Source organism: Vidua chalybeata, chromosome 12, assembly GCF_026979565.1.
Source record: "Vidua chalybeata isolate OUT-0048 chromosome 12, bVidCha1 merged haplotype, whole genome shotgun sequence".
NCBI classification, from domain to species: Eukaryota; Metazoa; Chordata; class Aves; order Passeriformes; family Viduidae; genus Vidua; species Vidua chalybeata.
Genome location: NC_071541.1, coordinates 12,756,466 through 12,775,172, shown reverse-complemented (window position 1 = coordinate 12,775,172; position 18,707 = coordinate 12,756,466). Strand labels below are relative to the sequence as shown.

At 40.3% G+C, this 18,707-nt stretch overlaps 1 protein-coding gene across 1 annotated transcript in view; it reads right to left on the bottom strand.

Moving 5' to 3' along the window:
• Positions 1 to 18,707, bottom strand: part of ARHGEF3 (Rho guanine nucleotide exchange factor 3) — a 106,933-nt gene that overhangs the window by 9,644 nt on the left and 78,582 nt on the right. The window contains 1 exon segment of the mRNA XM_053954015.1: positions 3,074 to 3,181. Coding sequence (XP_053809990.1) covers positions 3,074 to 3,181 — 108 coding nt within the window.

Below are 18,707 nucleotides of genomic sequence, written 5' to 3'. Positions count from 1 at the left end.
ATGTAGTGGGCAAAGGCCACTACTAATCAAAGCTGTGGCATTCAGAACTGATATTAAAAACCATTTTCTTCTTGAGGATTTTTATAAAATTTTTGTGTCCTAAGACAGAGGAAAGCAATTTGGACTCCCTACTTAAATTCAAGACACACTGATTAAAATGGAAGTTGCAGAGGAAGCCAGCCAGACTTCAATTTCTTTCTTCAGCATCAGCTGGAGTTCTTTTTCTGATCCTATTTTCTGCTTTAAGCCAAACAGCACAGCTGTGAATAAGACCAGGCACATCATAACAATCATTAGTGTAGCTTGATGGAGACTGGAAATACAGCTATGAAATAAACTGGCTTCCCAGGTGGATTAACAAGTAAGAATCCCCGTTTGGCATCAGGTATCCTGCAGCTGCACAGACAGAGTGCAGCTGGCAGAATGAAACTAACAGCATTTTATTAGTCTGCTGCTATGCACTGCCCTACATGACAGCAACAGAATGACTACAAATAGTCAATAACAAAAACAAACTAACCAAACAAACAAAAAACCAAAAAGAAGGCCCAAAAAGAAAACCTGAAAGACTAAATATTTTTTACTTGGCATCCTTATGAAAAAAAGTATTGAAAATAAGTGGAAAATTGGAATAAAGTGAAGTATACACAAAAAAATCAAATACTTCTGTAATCAATAAAATATGCAAAACATAAAAAGTAGCTAAGAACGTATCTTAAAAGAAACTATTCAAATCCCAGGCAGAAATGTTCCTCCTCATGCTGCATGCTGAATGTCCATTAATGTCAAGTGGAAGTCACATGTACAGAGGTAAGGAAAATTATACACAAAAAGTTTTTTTCCTCTTCCATGTATCTTCCATTTAGAAGAATACCTAAGAAGGTTTGTTTGAAATGCCATAAAGGAATCTCAGAATTCCTTTATGAGGAAAAATGAGCTTCTAACTCATTTTACTGATGCTGTTGGAGTGTCTTTTTAGATGGATGTTCTTTTGCCTTTATTTTGTTTTCTTCCAGGGGAAGAAGTTGTTTGTTCTGCATGTTGTGGTGATTACAGTAGTTTTCTTCATTTTACAGACACATCATCTAGCAGCAATGCAAGAAGAAACATGAGTTTTGATTGAAATAACAATGAAGATACATAAAAGTTCACTCAGTAAGAAAAATCAACAATTTTTTTCTTTTCTACAGGAGGTCACATGATGAAAAGAAACCTATACTGTTCTCAAGACACAGTGACAGCTATGTCAAAATGTGAAATAGCAATATGTACTTCCCAGAATGTTTCTAAGTAATTCCAAGTGGGACACCTGAGCACAAGGTCAGTCTTTTTTGTCCCTGCTCTATAGCTATTGAGAAAACCAGATAAGAAGTCAATTTACAGCTGAGACATGACCAGCAGGATCTGGAGAACACAGAAGCTGATTTCTCATCACAGCTCCTTCAAGCACATAGTTAGAGGGGATTAAACATCACTGTTTAATCTGCTAATTAAAATATATTCTTATGGGCAGTATGAACAGAGCAAAACAGAAATGCTTGCAACAGTAGGACTTGCAACAAAGCTGTTATTTTCCCTCCTATTTTTGACAAAATTCACCCTGAAACACATTAATATAGTTCTCATTTTAGGAAGCTGCTATTGCATACATGAAAGAATAGTTGTTTTGGTTAGTCTGAAACTTTATTAAATCCAATATTGTTCTGGGCACTGCATTGTGCAGGCTCAGAGGCTTTCACTGCAGAACAATAGCACAGGTATCTAAATGAGGCCAACAGCTGCCTAAGGCTGTGGAAAGGGAAGCAGCCCACTCAGCAGCAGTTTGGGCAAAAATTAAATCTTTTTCCACACTCCTCACAACTGGAACTGATGTAGCCTTTCCAGAGCTGGGCCAGTTTCTCCTGGAGGCAGACTCTGCAGGAGATTCACAGAGCCCAGGGGATACAGGGAGCTCTGCTCGAGTCACGCAGACCTCACCTGCACCAAGCCTGGCGGGGTGCAGACATTTGGCTGATCCTCCAACCCTGTGCAGAAATCTGCACTTTCAACATCACAGGAACCAAAGACAGGAAAACCAATGTCAGAAAACCCTGTGATATCAATTTTCTAAGTAATTACAGCTACAGAAGAATGGCCTTCTTTCCCATGACTTTTTATTTCTCAAAAGACTCTGAAGTTTTATTTCTTTCCTCCTTAACAGGTAACTTCAGTAAAGCTCTAATTTAGGTAATTTTGACTAAGGAACATTTCTAACACATTCAAGTTACTTTTACAGTTCCTCTTGAAGAAATTAAGCTTGTTAAATAATTTTCTTTAGATCTTTGACATGTCTTCTTACATAAACTCTTCTAAAGAGGAAACTGTGGCTTTCTGGACCAGACCCAGAGCAGTGCTGCAGCTCCCAGCTGTCACTGCCATTAGGAGTTGAGTACCCCAATGCTTTGCCATCTCTAGGTCTGAAGGAACAAATCCTTTATAAATTAAAGTTTCATTAGTCTCCAAGTATGTACAATATTACATTCTTAATCTCTAACATAGAAACTGCATTTAAAATTTGTTAGCCCTTTATTAATTTTCATCATCACCTTCAGAAAATGACTTGGAATGTTCCAATTATTCACTAACTCTTTTGTTTAGCTAAGGGCAAAGTTCACTCTACAGGAGGAAATTTACCAGTCCTACCTGACCAACTACACCAAAAATATCATTTTCAAAGAAAACAACCAACATTAAGAGAAAGCATTATGGAATATTCTCTTCATCAAATTTAAAAAGCAACTGTGATCCTTTAGTAAACCATTTTTATATGCTACAGGTGCAATAGTTTTCCTCCTGGTAAGTGAAAAACATTAAACAGAGAAGTGGTTTATTTGAGGTGAGAGTTAGGTGTTTTAAGCTGAGTGAAGTGGTTTCTTTGAGGTGAGAGTTGAGTTTTAAGCTGAGTGACCTTGTGGTGACAAGGTGCCCGTGGCTGTTTGGCACATTGCAGTGCTGGGTGCCCGTGTGCATCCCTGCTGCAGGGAGGCTGGAGGAGCTGCAGCTGAGCGGGAGCAGCAGGAACTGCTGCCCTTACCTGCAGAGTCTGGCTGAAGCGCTTCAGCGGGGTGGCTCGCACAGGGGGGATGAGGCTGGCCAGGGATGTCACTCTGGAAAGAGGCTTGACCCGCTTGTTACTGGGCTCCTGCAGCACAGGGAGGAGGAGGGAAAGGGAAAAAAAGTCAGGAGAGTGTGAGCATAATCAGGTGAAGATTGCTAACAGTTCTGCTGATTTTCCTAAGAAAGCATTTGTAGCGAGAGTGTTTGCAAACCTGGTCTGTAATTAGGGCAGTAAATAAACAAAAGCAGTTTCAAATGCTGACAGTGACAGATTGCTCTTGGCTGGTACATACAGGTCCTGGAAACTGCTGAAAAATGTAATGATGGAGAAACTGGCATGGCCAGGGACAGGGGAAGGCAGGGAAAGAAAGAGAAAACAATTTTATTATTTTTACTCATTCTTAGCAGAAAAATTTTCAGCAGTGCTTTGCAACTAATGCACATTATGATAATCTTTTCACTGAAAGGAATGCTTTCAAAGATAAACAATTCTGTTTGTGCCTTTGCTTCTGGCACTGTCAGCATGTGACTCTATTCAGTTAAATATATTTTCTTCCAGAAGATATAATTTAGACAGAAATCTTTAACTCTTATTGTCTCTGAATGCATGTTCTTATGAAAATACTCACATATACAAACACATTAATAACATGCTTACATACACCAATTTTTTGCATAAAATATAAAGGAAAATTAACAAAATCTACCATAAAGCACTCAATTCAATGTTGTCCTTCTCATATATATATTTTAACAGCACAACAGAACCCGAAGTAATGTATAACCAAAATAATATGCCAATTGTCCTGGAGATACTTATTTAAAAAAAAACCCACCAGATATCATAACACAGAAAAAAGTGATTATAAATACATAAAAATAGAACAGTTACCCTTGGCTTCCTAACCTCCATCTGACATTTAATGGATCTCGAACAGCACATGCAAAAGGCAACAGAAAAAGAACCAAACCTTCCATGTGAAGTTAAAAACCCCATCCAACACCATATTTCAAGGACATCCTAATGCAGTCCATCTTTCTTTTTCAGCGGCGCTTACAAAGTTTGTGTAGGTTTGCTATGCCTCCAACTGTCTGGACATAGCTTTAAGAAAATGAAACATGCCTATTATCCTTTTCTTCAGAAACATAAATCCCTCTGGAAATAATGCAGATTTGTTTTCCTTCTTGACATCAAAAAAAAAAAAAAAAAATCTCAGCAGCGATGATCGCCATCTCTATTACTGGCAAGTAAAATTCTCTTCCATTAGTGCAGCAACAGAGGAAAGGTGAGAAGCAGCTACATACTTAATTTACTTCTCAGCAGGCAGACCTGGAAATCCATAAAAGCCAGCTGAGATGAGCGACAAAATGTTTAACCCTCTAGCAAAAAGAATGTATTCCACCACACGTGACACCTGGCATTAAAGGACTGTAGCAGTCTAAATCAAGTTAAATCCTTATCTTCATCACTGCACTGTTATTCATAACCCTTCCTTTTCAGCAACCATGTCTTTGAGGCAGGTTTCAGAAGGAGCATTTTTTACGTCACTGCAGCACTCTCATACTTCTAGTCTCACATACTTCTCTCCAGCAGCAGCATCCCACCCCCTCCCCCACTCCCCAAAACAGAGGAAAAATCTTGGAGATTCCAGTGCAGTTCTTCTCTAACTGGTGGCACAAGCATGAGCTGTTTCTGACTGTTCTGAGTGCTGGTGCCCAGAGCAGAGCCAGCTGGTCAGGAAGGTGCTGCACTGCAGTGCAGGGACACAGAGCCCTGGGCAGGCAGTGCCAGCAGCACAGCCTGTGCCAGCAGCTCTGCCTCAGCAGCACGGGGCACTCGGGCACCAGCACCCCAGCCCTACAGCAAAATCTGGAAATGAACATTGCATGGACTTTCTAGGAGATACGGAGAGGAGGTTAGGATTAATAGAAATTATTACTCCTTCTTTATGCTCTATCCCTTCTGGTATCCATTGCCCCCAGCCATATCAAGGAGAAAAGTGCTAAGGCAGTAGAATTTTTATTGTTCATGATGCAAAACCTCACTGAAAACAGAAACTGATTTTAAAGATGAACTCCAAGCAGAGTTTCAGCCACCATCAAATACGATGAAGGTCTTCTGGAACCTTGCTGTGAGCCGCTAGAGGCCAGCTGTTCCCCCAGCAGGCAAAGCCAGGTCAGATAACGGCAGTCCTGCCCTTCTGTGCCAGCACCCCACCTTGAATTCCTCATGCAATCTATCATGTTCTGATTTCACATGGAAAATTCTGACCAGAATTTGAAACAGTTAAATATGCAGTCTAAATTTAGAATTCAATTTTATGGAAAGAAATCAGTATTATTACAGGATTCTCTCAAATGATATAACTACAGATAACTTCAGAAGCCTGAGACTTTACACCTTTACCAATGAGTTCTGAAAGAAAATCTTGTTAACCATAAGTTCTTAAGTATCAGGAAAGCTTTCCTGAATACTTACAACATGATTTTCCCCTTCATTAGAAACTGTGGGGTAGGTTAAGATACTGAACTGGAAGTGAAAACTCATCAAATCTTTGTGTTCCAGGTGTCATTTTATTCAGAGAAGTATCACAACAAAAGCCATCAGCACTGAGTCACCCTTTCTACTGTTGTAAAATGAAGTTTGTACAAATAAGGCTTTGACAGTGCAATGAAAATATAGCGCTACCAGAGTAATTCTAGAATTGCTAGACAGCAGTGCTGAAACTGCTGCACATCTGATCACAGGATTTCTGCTGTACTGTCTACATCCATTCTGCCTCTGCCTCCCCTCTCATCAGCACCCTCATTCTCAAGCTGTGTCAGCTCTCCAAACCAGCACTGCAGAGAAGCTGAACAAACTACTGAGGCCAACAATCTGGAGAGGGAAAAATTCCACAGTCAAGGGCAAGTTCTGAACAGGTGGGTGTTTTTCTCACCAAGGACTGTTCATCATAGCCAACAAAACAAATGGAAAGAGGGGACTGCATGAACTGTTCTGCTTTACCCAGAGATACTGACCAGAATCTGCACTTTTACATTTGTCCAATATGTTCATTATTTCACTAATTTGTCTCTGAAGACTCTCCAATTTTCCAGTTGACCAGAATTCCCACAACCATAAGACCCTTTGGGGTTATGAATCTTGACTGGTGTCTGCCCAGCACGAGGAGGCTCCATGAGGACTCGCTGCACTGGTGGAATGAGCACCAGACTCCAGACTGTGTCCAGAGCTGCCAAAGTCATCACTGCTCCTCTCCTCCTGCCCTCACAGCTCTGGGAACTTAGAGGGGATCCATTGCTTAGAGGCTGGATCCATTGCAACAACCATCACCTGTCCAGACTGGGAACCGGGCCAAGTTACGACAAAAAATTCAGGAGTTACAATGTGCTGCCTGACCTTTTAAAGCCATTAGGATTGGTATTAAAAAAAAAAAATAATAATTTCAGAGTTTTGAAATTATTGCATGTTAGACTGTATTTTCAGAGTTATGAAAGCTTGCCAAAGCAATACGGGAAGTAAGTTAAAAAAAAAAAAGACCCAGACTACAGTTTGGCAGAGTTTCCAAAATGTGAAGCTGGTATATGTGAATAGGTAACATTAATCTGACAGGGCTTTGAATTTGATATAAGGCTAAATAAAGCTGAGGGAAACATGAGTGCAGGAACTTCAAAGGCTGAACAGTCAAGTCAAGTCAAATTAATACCTGACTAGGCTAGAACAATGAGCAGATGGCTTTTGGAGGGAGCTGTATATTTGAACTCAAGATGACTTCAGGAACATTTGAATTCAGGGACAAAAAAAAATTTAAGCTGCAAATACCGTGAATACATGCAGCCTCAGAAAGAATTTGAAACTGTAAACAAACTGATAAAAGGCGCAAATCTGTGTCCAAAATACGGACAGTTCTGAAAACCAGACAATGGACATTTCAAACACCTACTATCTCCTTCTTCATACATTTTCCTAATATACTTTTCTGAAGAATTAGTAGGAAGAAAGACTAATCACCATAGCATAACCAGTGATTATCACCAATTTAAGATGGAAAGCTATCAAACAAGAAGTTTCAAAGGTGCCATGCCTCTAACTAGGCATGAAGGACACAGTGCTTCCAATTGCTTCTTCATTCTAATTTACTCTTTACGTATAGGTACAATTCTATCTCCAGCATCTTCTATATATTAAACTCTAACCCAATGACTTAGACTACTGAGTAAGCAAGGAAAGCTCTATCTTTTAATGTGTAACTCTCAAAAAATGACCCTTCTGCTGTGGGACAGCAGGAAAATGCAGCATTCAGCTCCAACCACAGCATTACTGGGAAGCCACACTGAGAAGACTAACAGCTGCCAGCTCCCTTTTCAGTAAAATTTAAGTCTTTTTGCCTTGCAGAACGGAGTGATGTCTTGCTTTTTAAACTGTGATATGGTAATTTCAAAATGATAACATCCTGATAAAAAGGTAACTTTTGTATCATTATTTTGGGTCTGATGCACAGACCCCAACACAGATTACCATTTAAAAGCCTGAATCTTAGCACACAGCACCTGCTCCCAGGGCAAGCTGAGCATTCAATCAGCCATGGAAGTGTGTTAAAGCAGAAGATCCTGTGAAGAATTTGGCATTTATATTAGCTGCAATTCACTGACAGCTAAGTTGATGCTATTTCTGCTTCTCCATTAGTGAAAATGGCACTAATAATTGGTTATATTGTATCCAAGAACACACTACACAGATATGAGAGCTTCTAGAAGGCTATTTAGGGGAAGAAGGTAATACTTTGATGCCCTTCATCAGCAAAATTTTAAAAAACTCTTTTAACAGAATATGTAAAGAATGGAATATTCCTGAAGTTCAAAGCAGAGTGAGTTAAACCCATTTAACTGTATCAGTTTTTGATACATTATCATTCAAGACCACACACAGCTTAATTATCACTCTTTGGTGGATAACTTACTCTAGCAAAAGACTGCTTTTCATTTCCTAACAAACAGGAAGAAAGGAAACAAAAAGAATGAGGCCAGATTCCCTCCATATTGCCCTAAGAACATCAGAAGCAAATGACCTGGATAACACACACTGAATAGTAGTCTAGGTGCCATATAAAAGGTCTTCACTTGCTCCAGTACCTCACTTCAAAAATTCTTCCCTTCTATGCCCCTCAAGGGCTTAGCCACCGATTTCCTGCCAGTGAAGAGCAAATTATGCTCACTGCTGCTATGATTGTTTTTCCACCTGACTCCCATCTCTTATCAGCAACTCCAACAACAGTCTCCATGTCCGAGGACTGGTGCTGAATCCGACAAACAAGGGAAAATGTTTCCCTGAGGGGCCATTATTCTTGTGTCTGCTGCACTACTGTGACCAGGATATTGTGTTGATTTTTCTGATTGTATTTTAAAACCAAACTCAACAAAAGGAACTTACTGAGGCTTTTACCCAGCACAGAAAATAAGTGCTATGCGAAAACTGGTACAGAAACTTAGCATTTTAGAATAGTAGAATTTATTCTGTTTACCTTCAACCTTCAAAGGCCAGCTGACCTTCTCTCAACCCACACACAAAGTGGCTGAAATTGCCAATGCCCGTTAGAATCTCGGCTTACTGGAGCTCAGCAAGTTCTGAGACATTTACAGCAATAATTCTGGATTTAAGGTAGCTACCTTGCTTAACATCCATAAAAAACATGCTGGTTAACTGTTTTCCTTTTTTGATGTGAATCAGGACAAACAGACATCCAAAGCATTCATTCTGTGCTACAGGAGCATTCATTAAGGAAAAATGTTTTAACTTAAATTACTCTCAAGAGTGTTAAGAGTGTAATAAATGGAAGACACTATAAATTGAAACAGTACAGTAACCTTTGTCTCATACCTAATTCACAAGCAGCGCCAGAAAACTCAAACAGAACCACTCTGTTTCAGATTTCAAGTAACTGGCTGTATTTCCATATGCATTAAAGGTTTCCATACTTTAAAGGTTATTAGTTTTTTGTCAACTTTATAAGGGTAAGTCAACATTTGTCATGGCAGGAAGCCCAACAATATTATTTTTGTTAGTCTGCTACTAGTTAAATTGGCCTCAGATTAAACAGCTCTAATAAATGCCCGTGAAACATGGAGTTTAATAAAAAAAAAGCCCACATTCAAGCTCTGTTCCACAGGATGTTATCAGTATTTAACCTTCAGCAGGATAAAAAACAAAACAAAATTAAAAAAGGTTAAAATTGAAAAAGCAACCTATGTTACAACAATCCTTAACACAGCAAACACTTAAACCTAAAAATAAATTAAACCAAGCATCTCAAGCTTTATGTACCTTCAGAGCGAAGCAAGTCTAAAACCAGAACAACATTCTCAATTGATTTTGGCACTAAAAAGACTGGGTTTTTATACTGAAACAGCAGAGAATTTGCTTTGCTTCATAGTATCTTAGAAAGATTCTGACTGGAAAATTATAGAACAGTGCTTCTTCTAGAACTGAGGTATATGGTCAAGAAAAACAAAATAAGTTACTTTAAAGCAATTCTAAGTATAGTTCAGTGTTGTACAAAGGTAACTAAATCATCCACGAGTCCATACTAAATCCTGGGAGAGGCATCCCTCTACTAAAACAGCCAGCATGTCAAGGAGAATTTATTAAGTAATTGTAGTAAATTGACACAAAGGCAACTTGATCATACAATTAAGTGTGTGCATTGGTGATACAATTTTCCTTGAAATCCATAAGGTCCCATGCACCACCTGCACTCCCTGATGGTAGCAGGAAGAGGTTTGTTATTCCTCCTCTTGTCAGTCTCCTCAAAACCAGCAAGCAAACAAAGGAAAATCCAGAGACATTTTGTTTTAATCACAGCATTACAAAGACAAGAACCTGAAATAATAGCTGGGGTACAATGAAGAGCCATTTAGGGAAGTGGTGAAATATTCCTGGTCAAAGACAACAGTGAAGTTTGCATGATGTTATCCCACCATGTGTTAATCCAAGTTTGGCTCCTGGCTGCTCACAGGCTGCCCTGGCTGGCCACCACCACCCTTAGGGCCTCAGATTTCATTGGCCATAGGCAGGGCAGAACCACTCAAGTGTCAGCAGCATAAGCACAAGTTGCATCCAGCAATCTTGAGTGATCTCTTGAGTGGTCTGCAATATCCAGAAATCAATACATCTGTCAGGAGTTAGGAAACGAAGGTAAATTAACAGAAAAACCTCACACTGAGGTGAATTAACACAAGCAACAGAAACCCTGAAAAAACCCAGACAGCTAATGTAGAGTTGATTAAATTCTGCATTTCCTCTCATTAGAAGCTGCTTGTACAGGCAATCTAAGAAAGACCTTTTCCATTCTGGAACTGACTAGATATTAACCTGGACTGCCAATTAACCAGCAGCTATCATACAGTGCTTTACTGAATGGAAAAATAAAGACAAGCTGTTTGTTTCACACTGCCATTAAGCAGAACAGATCTGCAATTCCAAGTGCAGGGGTTTGACATGTTTCCAGCTACACTGCACATGAACTTATGTCAAAACTGCGACTTACTAATATTTCATTAACATTAAATACATACATTTAGGAAGATCAAAGAAAATTCATGACTTGGAGTTTATTTCATAATCTTTTGGCCCCTCTCCCTCTGGCTCCACGCCTGGTTCTCCTGTTAATGATGTGCCATGGCCTAGAGGCCGGTGGGTTCCCCTTCACATTCCAGTCCCCAAATAAACACTGTCCTGAGCCCCAGGCAGCCCAGAGCTCCTGCACACCTGGCAGGATGGCAGGAGACAACAACAGCCAGGCTGCAAACAGCCCTGGCTCTGAGGTCTGAGATTCTGCACTGTAAGGGCTGTAAGCAGACATACAACATACTGGAGACACAGAGGAATTCTATGCCCTCATTGCAGTTTTCAGAGCCTAAATCCAGGTGCTGTGTTGGATCCTGTATGGCGGAACAGGACATCCTTACTCTGAGGAATTCGGGAGTTCCTTTCCATGACTTCACATTCAGACTTTTAAACCTCAATCTGTGGCTGTGAATGCTCATTCTCACCTGCTGCCCACCCAGTCTGGGGCTTTAGAATGGGAAAAATGGAAAATAGTGTTTCTCACTGAGAAAGGTGGGGGCTATTTATAACTTAGAGTAAGCAAGTTTCAAATGTTACTAATTGTCCCTATTTTTGAATTATAAAAAAGTTGGGAAGAACCCAAAACCTCTGTACTGTTCACACCTAGAATTGTACTACAGGATTTTATGTGGGGCATGTAATGATGCAAGTAAAGACCTTATAGTGTTTGCCATATTAACTCAGGTACTAGGTACTGCAGTGTTTTGCTGCCTTTAAACTGCACTTTAAAAGAACTATGATGACTTGGACTAGAACAATAGTTTTTTATCAGAATCCAGATTTTAGTGTTTACATGTATTTTGGAAATTTCATTTCATTTGTCATTGTTTTGTGACTGTGCAACTTTCCACAGAGTTTATGCCAAGGGAGTTGGCGTAGCTGAAAGAAAGAGCCAGAAGCAGAAAACCTCCGTTCTCTTTTCTGCCACTGACTTGTTCCTCAAAACATCTATATAGCAGAAAATCTGTTCTTATCCAAACATACCAACATTTATGCACAATTTGAGTTATTAAAAAAATTAACCAACTTCACATGTAAACAGCTAGAATGAAACTCGCGTTTGCAAAGGCAGAAACGCCCAGCCCGGACACGGCAGCGCTCTGCTGCAGTGACACGCAGCTGTGGTAGAAGGCGCCCAACAGCTTGAATTCCCCTTGTAAATACCAAACGCTGAAAGAACAGCTTAATGTTAGAGAATAAGGATTTTTCCCCCGTACAGATTTCAAAGAAACAGGCTGCATACACCAGTCCTTATAATTAATGCCTTTCCCAAAGAGTAGTTTCATTTCTGCTTTCTTAATTTTTTTGGAGTGCTGGGTGGTCTTACCCTCCTAAGACAGGATATTTAAAAGTTTCTTTTTCAGAACGCTGGAATCCCATCCTACTCTCAGAAAACTGCTTGAAAGCATAAGGGTGCGTTTTCTTGTTCGTATAAAACACAAGCTGTTTTCACGTTGTAATTTTGATTGATCACATCTGTTACTCAATACTTCCTCATGCTCTCAGCTTTCACTGAGTCTTTTTCTTTGGGATATGATTATAATCAAGCTCCCTAACCGTAACAGAACAACACGCCAACTCTTCAGATCTGACAGTTCTATTAATTCACAAAAAATCCCTTCACGCAGTAAAGGCTAAAATTATGTTTCTTTAATATTATCATTAATATAATGAGTACCCTTGAGAAGAACATTTAGTATCTAACAGCTTGTGCTTTCCATAGATGCATACACACACTTAGGGGGTTAATTTTTCAAAAACACATAGCTGAAAAGAATTCCACTTCCCTTAACCTCAATAATTAAGTCTCTCTATGTAAAAGTACACTGGAAAGCAACAGTACAGCATCATCTCAGTTCTTAGCTTAAGCATCATGATTAAATAAGGTCATTGGGCTTATGTTACTTTTACTGCAGACCTATTCAAATGGGGAGGCAATTAATCTTTGATGGAGATGTATTAAATGAACACAACTTAATAAGCTGTCTTCAAGTTACTCAGCAAACAAGATTAATAAAGAAACTATATATTTAAGTAATAAAAACCTTGAGATAAATGTTCTGCCTTCCTCCAGAGCAGTCACAATCCTTAATGTCAACTGGTTTCTTCCTAAACACAAACCAACATTAACCTAAAGTATCAAATATTTAACTTTTTCACGAACATTGCTGAATTTGACTTAGTGAATAAAGTTTTTTATGTCACTTGAAAGGCTTCCATGCCTTTTAAGAAATAGAGCAGTCAATCTGCTGATGGGGCAGGATTTTCAGTTAACTGCAAATCAGATTAATTTTTTGTTTATCGTGATGCGGAAAAGACAGTTAATGTAAAGTCAGTCCTTTAAGACACCATTATACTGATTCCCTTCCAGCTCCTACATAAGTTTAACAATTTGTAAGTAATGCTTAATACCTGGAATAAAATACAACTAAATCTCTAAACTACTTACGTAAAGCAGGCATGTCTCCATCAGCTATTTTAAAGATTAATTTTCCTAAAGTGACAGATGACAAAAAAATCTAGATTCTGTTTCTGGCTTTATTCCAAAATACCTACAGAAGGCAGTAAAGGATGCCAAATAAAATGGGTATCCATACACGGCAGCCTGTTCTCAAACCGCGTTACTTTAACCCAACGCGAAGCAGGTCACACAACAAAGAAAAATAAAGCTGCAACCGTGTCTGCAGTACCTCGGTCTCTTTAGGGCTGGTCACCGTCTGCGCTTCCAAGGCGAAATTTGCCCTCTTGGCGGACAGGTAGAAGGGATAATCCTTGGCCACCATGGTGGCTGCAGGAGCGGCGCTCTCGGGGCTCAGCGCTGGCTCTGTGCGAGCGGCGGGCGGGAGGCGCCGGCCGTGCCCGGGCCCCGGCAGCGCTGTGCCTGTGCTGCGCCCCGGCCCGCGGCCCGGAGCGCATCCCCCGCGGCCGGCCCGCCGCGAACTGCGGCAGCGCAGCGCCGGCGCCGGGGCGGGCCGGGCCGGCAGGGGCGGGCCCCGAGCCCCACACGCCCCCGGGGCCCGCCCGGTGCCGCTGCCGGCGGAACGCGCGCCCCGCGCCCCGCTGAGCCTCCCCCGCACGAACAGCGCACGGGTACAGCGGCACGTTAACCGTGTGCTGCCCGCAGGGTCACCGCCGGAGCCTCCGGCTTCCCTGGCAGCCGAGTGTCGGACAGGAGGGCGGGACTGACAGCGCTCCCCAATGGCACAGACCCAAATCCAGAAATCCAGACAGGAGTGCAGCCCTGCACACGGCAGTGGCACCTACATTCAGGGCGCTGTGCTCCCGCTGATCTGAGCGCAATCTGCATCGTGTCACGGATGTCACAGTGCCACAACACAGAGCATTGCTTTTACTCCGGCCCCAGCACGCTTTTCTTTCTTTCTTTTTTTCCCCTCCTACCCATATTGCTGCTTTTTTTCTGTCTGGCAAACTGGAGTTTGTTTCTTGTGTTTTTAAAGTTCCACTTTTGTTCCTCTTGTTCAGCCAAATTGCTCCCCTGCCCGCATCTCTCATTGTACCGAGCTGAGAAAGTGGAAAAACACCTCTGCCTAATGCATCTCACAGGGCATTTCAGTGTCTGTGCAGCCAGGCAAATTCTGTTTGATGGCTATCTTAAAACAAAAGTAGTGAAAATTTCCTGAAAAGAAGCACTAGGGGCACTGTTTGCAACACAGGATCAGTTTGACAGAGACTATAATACAGGAGACCAGGAAAAGTAAATGGAGTAGGAAGCTGGATGGGGAGGAGGGAAGAATATTTTCAGCCACACAGAAGCAACCCAAACATGAATAACTTCACTGACCTTGAAAAAATTAACTGATTTTAAAAGGAAATCATGTGATGGATGTGGCTTTACAAGCATCTATTTTTATAAAGGCTGTTAATCAGATAATGATGACTTTAGAATAAGATTAGTCAAATGGCAAATCTAGTCCTCATTTGGACACTTACCTTTGACTTCACCAATATCCCAAACATACAATAAGCTCTCACACTTACCCTCCTAGGCCTTTTGAGGAGCAGCTGCAGTACAGTCAGAGATGCTCTCCTGTGCCTGCCATGCACATCTCTATTTTATGGTAGTCTGTCCTTAAAACAAAAACCTCACTAGCTTCCCAACCCTGACATTCCTGCAAGATCACTAGAACAGTTATCAGTACTTCTAGATGTGCAATGATTCTAGAACAAAATGTGACGTTGGAACATTTGGATGTTCTGTGCCTCCTCATCTGCATCACAGTAGGGCAAGACAAGGTTGACTGAAAGTGAAAGTGCTGACAAGAGGCACAGAACAGCTTTCATGCAGATAATGGTTAAGCAGATAGGACATACAGAAACGAGAGAGATTAGAGCAGATGTGATAAAGACCTACAAACCAAATTGACAGAGGAAGCAAATATGGAACTGTTTTTCACTGTATTCAATTACAGGGGGAAAAATGGTGCATCAGATTAAATCAGATAGTGGTAGATTCAGAGCAAAGAAAAAGGAGTGAATTCTTCATATTATATACAACTCTTGTATAATACACAGTGGAAGTCTGTCACAAGACACTACTCCTAAGAAACATTCTCAGTCACAAGTTCTTGACTGTTGGGGCAATATTTTGGGAAACACCATGACCGGCTATTTCTGTTTTGGACTCTTCTCTAAGCATCTACTTCTCACCACCACTGGATATTTTATGTTAGGTTATATCAATTCTTGCAGCTATCATTTTACTTTTCATATAAAAAAAAAAAAAAAAAAGAAAAAATGTAGCATTTTACTTGGAGACTACATACAAGTCTTAGCACAGGATTTCTGAAGCTATGAACAGTTACTTCAATCACATGAATGTACACTCACTTTTGCAAGTCTTCCTCCATGTGATGTTCAGAGGATACAGCTCTGAGCACAACCTGACAGTTTTGGGCAGTTTATCCTCACATTTCAATCACATTAAAATACCACTACATACAAGTTGTAAAATGGTCAAGAACCTCCATGAGAATACCACAGCTGCTGTGTAACCATTTAAAGCCAAGCAGTCTTGATTTCAAATACCATCTGTGTATGTTTGTTTATGAAGGTGTATGTTAACACCATTTCAAAAATCAGCTTCACTTAAATCATTTAGACAAAATACCTTCAGGGCATGTTCTCAAAGCAATCTAATCCTGTAACATGGTTCATGGCATGAAGAGCACTTCACACAGGACAAGAGTGTACTGGTTTGGAGACTGAAATAATGAACTTGAGTTTATAAACAAAAAAATATGCCAAGAAAGGGAGTCTGTCCTTTCTCCATTAATCAGGCCAGTGCATTTCAGCTTGACTAAACTTTCTTAAGAAACACAAGAAAAAGTAATTCTAAGAGGAATATGATTGTTAATAGGCAGGACCTTCATGTCAGTAAGTCTCAGAGCATCTTGTACCTACAAGATAGACTTCAATGACATGGAAAGTAGGATTCATTAGACTTCATGGCCATTTGTGTACTCCACCAGAAAAGTGTAAATACAGTTTTAGAAATAAAATTTGGACCCTAATTTCATTGATGAATGGAACTGAACTTTAAAAGTATAATATTATCTGATGGAATAACAAATGCAAACAACTCTCAGAGAGCTGAATGTCTGTAGAATGCTATGTGCTTTTATAAACAATGAATTATGATTACAGTTTAGTCATGGTATTGAATCCCTTCTGAACTGCATTTCAAACATTTGGAGTGTCTTCTGAAAGATCTTGCAAACTTGGTGTGATTTATATTTAATTTCTACATGAATTTAGATTGCACAGGGGCTGCCCATCAATAGTCAATGCATGTGCACATGGGCCCAGGCAGAGCCGAACATCAGTTCATAAACTTGTGGCTGAAAGACTCCCTAGAGAACTCCAGTTGTACAGCTGCAGAAACAAAGGTTTCAGTGATTCCACTAAGTGTGGAACCAGTGAGTCCACTCTTTCCAAAAATTATACTTATACTACAAGTCTACACTAACACTATAAAAATTGTTAATCTGAATTGTAAGGTACTTTAAAAAAAAATAAACTAGTATTTCAGATAAAATGATGGTAGTAACCAGATTGCAGAGCAGGCCAGTGCATCAGTTTTGCCATTTCTGAAACACAGTTTTTGTGGGTTTAGTTCAGTGGAGGAGAGGTGTAGGAGGGTTTTTAAAATTTATTTAGGCCCACAAAGAATTTAGTCAGATAATTACTTACCTGTGAGGGAGAAGTAAGGAAGGTATTTGGTAAGTCTGGAAAGCCCAGCTCAAAGGTGCCTACCACTGCTGACCTGGTTGAGGTCTGAAGTTCACTGACAGAGCTGTCCTGTGGTCATGGTGTTCACACCTACGCCTTGAGTTCATTTCCTCACAGATTCAAAACTTAACACAGAAGTAACTCTTGCAAAAACATCTATCAGCACAGCAAAGCCCTTTGAGATGTGTTCAGGTTCAAACCTTACAAAAGCCTTAAGTAGAAATATTGAGAAGAAACATTGCATACACATTTCAAGGAAAAAAAACCCAGTTGTTTATGGAACATCTCTCATATGCACCCTTCCTTTCATTTAAATTGAAAGAAGGTAGATTTAGATTAAATATTGGAAAAAAAAACCTTTTCACTGTGAGGGTGGTGAGACCCTGGCACAGGTTCCCAGAGCAGTGGTGGATGCCCCATCCCTGGAAGTGTCCAAGGCCAGGTTGGATGGGGCTCTCAACCACCCTGGCCAAGTGGAAGGTGCCCCTGCCATTGCAGGGGGTTGGAATGAGATGAGCTTTAAGGTCCCTTCCAAATCAAACCATTCTGTGATTCCATGCATGTGGTTGCACAACAAACAAACCAAGCAATAAAACCAGAAGCCACTGCTTAGGAGAGGTGCTATTCACTGCCTGGAATACTCAAAGCAAAGCTACTATTCCTCCTATTCTGAAATGACCAGTGAAAGTCAGCCAGGCTAATGCTGCACATACTGAGTATCTCTAAAGCCTCTCTCCAACCTGCTCTGATCAGTAGGAAGCTTTCCTTTCAGAAAAACAAACTAACAACCACCACCACTGAAACCACATTCAAACAATCCAAAGAACTTTTGAAGCAGTCTTTTTATCAAACTTTAAGAATTTGAATCTTCTCAGAAAATGGAATGCAGAACCACTGGCAAGTGAGAAGCCAGAAATCACATAAACTGCTAAAAAAAGAGCATTTATCAGGCAGTTACCCAGCTGTTCAAGAAACTGCAATTTTCTCATTGCAAATACAGATTGTTCACATGGTAATGAGTTACAATTTACTAGGTAATAAATATTAGGAAGACACTGCTTGATTAAACACTTTGGTGCTGAGAAAATCCAAAAATAATATTAGAGAATAAGTGATTATCATTATAAATATGCTCTCAAAAACCACACCTGTAATTTTTCCAGGTAGAGTCCTAATCATGGAAAAATAAGTGCAGAAAAATTAAACACATCTCTGTGGAACATGTGACATCACAAAACTGAACCCCAAATTCCTATTCTGTCTAGAGTTTCCATTTGAAGACCTTTCACATGTTCATTATTTGTGCCACATGTGGAGTAACACGAGAAGGAGAAAGTTAGGTTTCCTCAGTATTATCATGGGCTGTGCTTTGGGATTTACAGCCAAGATGCCCTGAACTATTCCCCCAACTTTTCAGTCAGTAGCAGGAGTCTCCCTTGTCTCCCACTATGAATGATGGCTATTTCAAAACACAACCTCTACCCTGACGCACACCCAAAGTGATGGTGAGCCATGGTTTTCATGCCAACCATCACAAATGGTTTATTGCATAAACAAACACCCAGTTCAGGCTGCAGGCTTTCAAACTTACACAGTGTTTCTTCATACGAATGTCACTGGTAGAACAACTCTGTACTGGAAGAGAAACAGATCAAACAACCTGCCAAGTTGTTTTGGTTTGTTATTATTTTGCTAAATTCATGTAACTTTTGATTACCACAGAAAACATTGTACAGTT